Source organism: Kryptolebias marmoratus, linkage group LG9 (assembly GCF_001649575.2).
Source record: "Kryptolebias marmoratus isolate JLee-2015 linkage group LG9, ASM164957v2, whole genome shotgun sequence".
Classification (NCBI taxonomy): domain Eukaryota; kingdom Metazoa; phylum Chordata; class Actinopteri; order Cyprinodontiformes; family Rivulidae; genus Kryptolebias; species Kryptolebias marmoratus.
The window spans coordinates 20,860,418-20,868,672 of NC_051438.1; the positions used below are offsets into that span (position 1 = coordinate 20,860,418).

At 38.2% G+C, this 8,255-nt stretch overlaps 1 protein-coding gene across 5 annotated transcripts in view; it reads left to right on the plus strand.

Annotated features, from left to right (window-relative positions):
- atp11c (ATPase phospholipid transporting 11C) overlaps positions 1-8,011 on the plus strand; it is a 41,535-nt gene extending 33,524 nt beyond the window's left edge. Inside the window, exons 20-31 of one of the 5 annotated variants that reach the window (XM_017408385.3) lie at positions 33-210; positions 308-410; positions 509-654; positions 791-850; positions 1,420-1,547; positions 1,978-2,113; positions 2,205-2,270; positions 2,397-2,500; positions 2,592-2,748; positions 4,584-4,692; positions 5,225-5,256; positions 5,535-8,011. In XM_017408385.3, the coding sequence (XP_017263874.1) occupies positions 33-210; positions 308-410; positions 509-654; positions 791-850; positions 1,420-1,547; positions 1,978-2,113; positions 2,205-2,270; positions 2,397-2,500; positions 2,592-2,748; positions 4,584-4,688 (1,183 nt within the window). In that variant the 3' untranslated portion in view covers positions 4,689-4,692; positions 5,225-5,256; positions 5,535-8,011. Of the gene's footprint in view, positions 1-32; positions 211-307; positions 411-508; positions 655-790; positions 851-1,419; positions 1,548-1,977; positions 2,114-2,204; positions 2,271-2,396; positions 2,501-2,591; positions 2,749-3,720; positions 4,693-5,224; positions 5,257-5,534 lie in introns of those variants that run through there. The other 4 variants (XR_005233576.1, XM_017408386.3, XM_017408389.3 and 1 more) reach the window with 4 other exon arrangements.
- Positions 8,012-8,255: the final 244 nt, after the last annotated feature.

Below are 8,255 nucleotides of genomic sequence, written 5' to 3' on the forward strand. Positions count from 1 at the left end.
CCTTAATCTCTAATTTCTCCTCTGTGTCATAGGGGCCGTTTTTTTGGCAAGCAAGATTATGGGTTTATCATCGATGGACCTTCTTTATCCATAGTGCTCAGCTCATCCTCTGAATCCAACTCCAATCTCTACAAAAATCTGTTCCTGCAGATTTGTCAAAACTGCACAGCTGTGCTCTGCTGCCGCATGGCTCCGCTGCAAAAGGCACAGGTCAGAATCAGTTTAAATGTGGAAACCTTTTCTTTTTTATGAGATTTATCACCTTTACAATGAACACCTAGTTACATGTGTTTTACTCTGTTTTTAGATTGTTAAAATGGTGAAAAACTGTAAAGGCAGCCCAATCACACTTTCCATTGGAGACGGAGCCAATGATGTCAGTATGATTTTGGAGGCTCATGTTGGCATTGGTAAGAGTTGACTTGCTTAAAATATAATATAGATAATTGTAACCTTTTAGTGAAGATATTGTGACATCATTTTTCCCCTTACTGTTCTTATGTTTCAGGCATCAAGGGTAAGGAGGGTCGGCAGGCAGTGAGAAACAGTGATTATGCTATCCCCAAACTCAAGCATCTCAAGAAACTTCTGTTGGCTCATGGGCATCTTTACTACGTTCGCATTGCACATCTGGTGCAGTATTTCTTTTACAAGGTAGGAGGAACATATGCTTCCTTTTTTTTTATGACTCAAAACTTGTTTGGAGTGTCAACAAAATGTTTTCTAATTAATGAACAGAGTAATTTAACAGATTAAATTATTGTACCTTTTCTTTCTGCATTTCCCACAGAATCTTTGCTTCATCTTACCCCAGTTTTTGTACCAGTTCTTCTGTGGCTACTCCCAACAAGTGAGTATGTCCCAAATCACGTTAAAGCTGAGAAATATCCTGAACATTTGATAAAAGTAATATCTCTTTAATTCATAGCCCCGTATCCTCCAGGATACCTCAATCTTTCCCTTCAAATTGCCCTTCCCTCTCTGGTCCTTGGATGTTTGAGCTATGTTGAAATAAGGCAGACCTGTGTGGTTCTTCCACCATAATTTATAATTTGATGCACATGAATATGATGCCATCTTGGTTACATGTATGTACTGTTATAAAAAAAGGACTAAGTAACATATAACAGATTTAAGCATTATTTAGTAAAATAGATACAATTTTATGTGTGGAAGCTATGCTATATTTTATGGTGTGGTTTCTCCTGAATTTTAAATTGTGTTTTTAAATTCTGTTTTATGTCGCCTGACATAGATCTTTCATAAGTTCATGAAAGATGTGTACAACTTTTTGTGCTGAAGTTCTGCTGGTGTGTGTGAGTTTAGTCCTCTCCATAATATTAATCCCTGGTTGCCCCATCCCTCCTCCATCCTACCACCCGTACCTTCACCCCCTCCTCCTGCTCCCACCCCTCTCAGCCTCTGTATGATGCAGCCTATCTGACGATGTACAACATCTGCTTCACCTCTATGCCCATCCTGGCTTACAGCCTTTTCGAGCAGCACATTTGCATTGAGTTTCTCCTAAAAAACGCCAACCTGTACAGGTAAATTTATTTTTTTACCACCTTATAGAGCACTTTATTTAACTTCATCAAGAAGGGCCTGCATTTATAAAAAATAGAATTTCAAATGTTGAATTTTGGTTTTTAAGACTCAGTTCCCTGAATAATCAGTCTTAAGTTTAAGCTTTTAGGACAAAATAATTGTGGTTAAATGCAGCACAAATGCATTAAATTCCTGCAGAGTTGCTAAATTTATTGATATTAACTAAAGGGATTTTTTTCCTGAGAATAATTTACAGCATATATTGGAAAGTCTTAAATATTTGCATATAAAATGTAACATTATGAGAGATTTTGCTGAAATATTACACCTTTTTTTTATCAGTAATATTATCAACAAAGAAACTTAAAATACTGACTTTCATAAATGTTTTCTTGCATTACTCTGATTTTAAATTTTTTTTAATTTTAGTGAGGTTGCAAAGAACGCCATGTTGCGGTGGGAACTTTTTCTCTACTGGACCCTACTTGGAGTCTTCCATGGCTTGGTCTTCTTCTTTGGTGTTCGATTTTTGTTCGGTAACCCAGCCTTGCAGGACAATGGCCAGGTCTGAGTTCACTCACTTTCTAAATTGGTGTGAGATTACAAGAGTCCACGCTGCCTGCTTACTCTGTCTTATTTGTTGTTTGTGAATCCAGGTTTTTGGGAACTGGTCATATGGAACAATTGTATTCACTGTCCTCGTCTTCACTGTAACTCTAAAAGTGAGTCCTGTGCAAGGTTGTAGCTCTCAAGTAAACACAGGAGAAAATGAGTTGATAAACACTGACTTTTTGTGCTTTTTGGATTGTTGACATAAGCCTGAAATGACTTTTCTCCACCTTTTGCAGCTTGCTCTTGACACACGACATTGGACGTGGATCAACCACTTTGTAATCTGGGGTTCTTTGGCCTTCTACGTGTTTTTCAGCTTCTTCTGGGGAGGAATAATATGGTTAGAAAATACTTTAGGATGAAATATCTAAAGTATTTATTGCAATTGGCCTTATCTGCAGCTATTTACTAAGGTATTACCTCTTCTGCAGGCCTTTTCAGAAGCACCAGCGTTTGTACTTTGTCTTTGCCAACATGCTGAGCTCTGTATCAGCATGGCTCGTCATCATCTTGCTCATACTGCTCAGCCTACTGCCAGAGATCCTGCTCGTGGTGCTCCGCAAGCCCCGGGGACCTTACGCTCGAAAGGTACAGCTGAAACACACGTACACAAACTGGTCTTTATGACTCAGATTTGTAATTCCATTCTATAAGAGTGTAACCGTTTGTTTCCTCAGCACTCTGTTGTTGCTTGTTGAAGTCAATCCTTTGAGTCATTTAGAATAAATTTTAAAAAGTTGATTGGACAGCTTTACAGTTGCACAGACCCACATACAAAAATAATCCATTACAGCTTTCTTATATACAAGATTAATCAAAAGATATTTATGGATCTCTACAGACTGAGATTGGTTGTATTATGACATTAAATGTCTTGACTGAGGGAGCCCCAAATCACATTTGATTATACTGTTAACATTTTAGGATGACTTATCAAATATATTTTAACAATTTATAAGAAGAGTAAAGAGAGAAAATTAAAAAGGTTACAACCATACTCAGAATGTGTTTTTGTGCAGCAATAGATAATGGAGTTACTTAGATGAAGTCTTCATGTGTTTTTATTTCCTTTTTTGAACAAACAAAGATATATTTTAGTTTTGTCTCTTTAGTTTGTTCCCAGTAGACTTGAGCCGTAGCTGGATGTTCTTCGTAACGCCGTGAAGCCTTTTGGATATTCCACCATATTTATGTATTTTAATTGTGTTAAATGAAGGTTTTTAGCACACAAGTGAAAACCTGTCCGTTTGCTAAACGAGAACACTTACAAATATCTTTGTGTGCTTTTTTTATGAATTGTGTTTGAAAGGAGTCACGGAGCTCAAAAACCTGCTGAATAATAGATATTTTTGTTTTATCAAACTGCAGTTTCTCAGAGTGGTTTACTGTAATTTTCAAGTACTCGGTTCTTTTATTTAAGAACCTAGAGCTGTTTTTTGTCCACTTTTCATCTTTTCTATTTTATTTTCCTAACTTCCAGTTTTGCACTTTGACACATTCTTACCTCTTTCACCGTCTTTATTTTTCTCTCTCCTTTTCTCTGGACTTTCCTCCCTAAAGATGAAGCATCGCCTTCCGTCCTCGGGGACATCTACTATCTTCATGTTGTCACAGACCACTAGCACTCACAGCTTCTCATGGAGTGACTGAGGTCTCTTTTTCTCTCTCTCTCTCTGTTGATTTCACACTCAATTCACTTCTTGAGGAAATTCCGTTTGCTTGGAAACCTGCTTGTTTCCTCCTCATTGTGTCCTTCCTCTCCCACTGTCATACTCCTTCCTTACCCTACAAATTAATTAGGGCTGGCGTTCTGAATTCAGTGCTCAGAAGTCTCCGGTTTTAAACCTTGACTTATTAAACTGGGAGGAATGGCACGTGCCCAGCTCGGCCTGCAGTGTGGATGAGGACGGGGTGTTTGTGCTGAGATCGTGCAGTCTGTCCCCCATACTTGTCTGTCCAGTTGTATGAGTTGGTGTCTCCCTCCAGCTGCCTGTGTTGCTCCAATGCCTGCTGCCTCCGCATGTCCAGTCAGGTGACTGCAGCGCATCAAAGCATCCAACCTAACAGCATGAGGCTCAAGTCCACATCCTCAAGTCCTCATCCTGGAACCCAGTCTGTGGACGCCTCTGCATTCGTTTCTGTTTGTGTGTTTAATTTGGAGAAATCTGTGCGGAAAAAACGGATATGCCTGTGTGGACTAGTTCATTAAAAATATGTTACTGAAAGGTGTTATTACTTGGAAAAAAGGTGTCTAGAAAGGCACACAAACTATTTACGATTTTCCACCCATCCACTATAATAGTCTTTGTGTGTGTTTTTGCTTATATGTGTGTCTGTGTGCAACAGCGAGCACAGTGCAGCGAAGGAAAAGTGTGTTTATTAGTGTAGTGAAGTCAATGGTGTCTTTTGCCTCACCCTTCTAGAAGAAGATGGTTCAGTCAAGTGAAGGGGGCCTCCAGTCTCCCCGGTCTCCAGTCAGGCCTCTGCTCATGAGAACCTTTTCAGATGAGTCCAGTACTGTCATTTAAACAGGTACTAGCCTACTTTCAGGCTATTCAAGCCATTTGATGGCTCGCCTCCCCTCAGTAAACCCGTCTACCAAATCTCTGTTTCTAGCTCTGAGTTTTAACAAAAAATTAAAGGCGCATTGGGCATAAATGCCATATTCAAGAAGACAGAATGTGTTGTTTGTTATTTTAGTTGATACAGGCTGGCTGAAGAGATGCACTTTTTCCATGTTTCTTATAAGAAATGGGCAAATGGTGCATTTATATGAATGCACCACAAGGCCCAAAGTTTTTCTTTAGGCACATGCACCTTTCAGCCTCCCTTTGTATGCCCAGCTTGTATTACCTTTTGCATGAGCTTCTCACACCCTTCTTTTGTGTTTTTTGTTTTGAATCAGTTACATTTTCTAGTTGTGGCTGAGTGTGATGTGTCAGTTTTTGTCTTCCTATGTGGCGGTGCCATCACTCTTCACCAATGTTACTGGACGTTTTAACAGTAGCACACAACGTTTTGCAACACTTTTCACTTTTAACCTGGGTTTCCATTCTTCCTATAGCTGTCAGAGGATGACCTCCTACAATCATCCAGGTAAACCTCAAAGACAAAAGCCTAACACCACGTTTCAAATCTGTCGTCTGAGCTTCAACAAATCTGTTGGCCTGGTTGAAAATGGGCTCATTTCCTTTACTAATGTCTGTTAACTGAAGGTGGAGGGGAAGCTGTAATTGTGGCTTTTATGTTTAGTGTTAGGTTGCCAATCACTGTTGTTTCGCTGACGATTTGGGATGATTTCAGGGCATCTTTTCCTTGTCATTTCTAGCGCTGTGACAACATAAATAAAGTCTTTGTACTTGTGTTGTTTTCAGATTGCAGCCATCACACCACTGTCCTATAAGCACCTGAAGGAGCTCCAGTGAGAAGCAGCCAGGACTCACCACTGGAATCCGCCTCATTCAGGTTTTTGTTTGGGTTAAGAGAGAAGAAGAGGGAAAAGTTCAGAAGACTAAGGTGACCTCGAGGAGCAGATGAAACTTGGTCAGGAAATCGCTTAACTGTTTCTTTTCCATCTTTTTCTGCGCAACGCATGTCTGCAGAGCAGCGCCCTGCGTTATTTTATAAAATATCAACCCCCAATGACGGACACGAGTTTTCTTCTTTTCACTGTTTTGATATTGGCTTACAAATTAACGCATACATGGCTGCCTTGTCAATAGCTTTTCCCAAATACTTTGTTTCCACAAGCGGTTTTAAATCCACTCAAAGAATGGTACATCTGTGTGAAAGAAGACTCAGAAGAACACTTTACCTATGTTCAGTCATTGTTTTCAGCAAACCTTTTTTTATTATATTTAATTTTTTTTAATCTTTAAAAAAAAAAAATACAAATCAGAATCATTCCAGATATAGTTACTGAAGTTTCAATCCAGCTGAAAGCTGTATGCAGACTGTTAACGGTTTCCTAGTTTGTTGATGTTTATGTGATTGTCATTTTTAAAAAAAATCTGATACGTGTATTGGATGTAAGCGAGTTTATTAGAGGCTATATCACCACTGAATCCAAAAAGTGTGTTTGTGTGTGTAAGATTGAGCGATAGATTAAAGACTTCCGTCTTTAACACTATTTTTTGGCAATAAAAATTTGCTCAGATTGTGATTAATTCTTCCAACCTCAGAGATAATTTAAAACATAGGAAAAATAATATATATGTCTGATATTGTTTATAGCTTATATTAGCATCTGCTCAAAGCCAAAAAGATGAATGCAGTGCAATCAGATTGCGTCCACACAAGTGTGACCTTAAAGTGAAAGGCCTGTGTGTGTGTGTGTTACATAGATGTATTTGGATGAGAATAGCCACCAATGCCTGTGTAATAAAGACCAAATTTACTTGAACTTTGTTGATTTGGGTCAGTTAGACATTATCTGCACTATTGGGGTAACTGGTTTTATTTGTTACAAATATGATCACTATGGCACATTATATATGCCTGAACACACACACACACACCTAATAGTTAGATAATAAGTGATTACACAGCCAGTAACCCACATGCATCATACACATGAAGTCTAAAGAAAGATGTGTAGATTCACTGTCTGTCAATTTTGTGTCTCGTAAGACAAAATCAGAGTTTAAACTCCAGAATCAGAAAAGTAAAAGCCACTGTGAGATTCTGCTTCACTGACCAACAGGTTAATCACATGAATCGTTCACCCTTTTGTTCTTTGACTTTTTTATGTGTAGTGCTTTAAACATTCCATATAAATATAATTTCAGAGATTTTGATACTCTTTTGTAACATGGATATTTTTTTTCCCCCACAAATATGTATCTACTTGTCATATTTATTATTAAGTGCAAGTGTACTCACAAATGCTACATTTTTATTACATAAACTTTTATTTTCTTTATTTTTTTTTTAATATTGTTCCTCTTTGTTCCAGTTTAGTTTGTATGTTGTGATCGAGGAGGGTACCAATTCCATTCAGTAGTCTTTGTTGTGTTTACAACGACAGGCAGCCCCTTCCAACGTTCTCCCAAAATTTCAACCTCTGATCCAATTTAATTCGTTTTTGTCCAGTCACCTAATCTTAGATGGAAACTGATAATCAGTAACTGCTCATATTTTGTCTCAACTCTTTTACAGTCCCGTAGTGTGGGGACGTTTTATTTATTTTACTACTTCACTGATATTGACTAAATTTCTAGCAATTTCTACTGACAAAAAATATAAAATACATGTTTAGAATGTCAAATCCAATCAGAAAATTTAAATAGAAGTTTGGATTTGGTGTTAAAGCTGAAGTTTACACATCTTTCCTGCTAAGCTAATTTTACTTTATTAAAGTTGTTTTCCATTCTGACTCGCCACATCCAGATATCACTGTTCTGGATATGCTGAATATGAAATGTCATACAGGTCGGGGCTGCCTGCTTTGTTAACAAGTAAAATAACCTTTAAGTCTCACCAGAAATCATATTTTCAGAGCTTGTTTAAAACTAATATTTTGCCTGTTTAAATGAAATGTTAAATGGAACGGATTGTATTTTTAATGCAACTTTTTTTTTCCCAGACACTTTTTTAAAATAAATAAATATATATATATATACAAAAAATAAATAAAAAACACCAACCTCTGAGAGGCTGTGTGGTTGTCTGTCTGTGAAGGGTGGAGTTGGACACTTTCAGGCACCTCAGGCGGGGACACCTTGCCGCTTTCAGCCTTCTTGAGCGTCCACCTTCATCACTCCAAACCTCCTCCAAGCTGAATGTATCTCTTTAAAACTAGTATATTCAAAAACCTGAAGATTTTCTGAAATAAAGCAGAATGTTTTAAAGAGAAATTGTCCTGTGATTTGTCACACCAGCAGTTGTGTCAGCAGTTTTTATCTGATGTTAATATCTGCGAATGTGGGCAGTTTGTGTTTGTGTGCGTGCGTGCTTGTAACCACACTAACCAAATGCTGTGCAGTAATGAGATGGCTGGGAGGCTAAGCTGGATCAACTGAGTGGCTGCGTGTCAGGATGGCATGCCGCTGCTCCAACGTCGCTCCATGTGTGGCCTCAGATCAAGAAAATCCTCA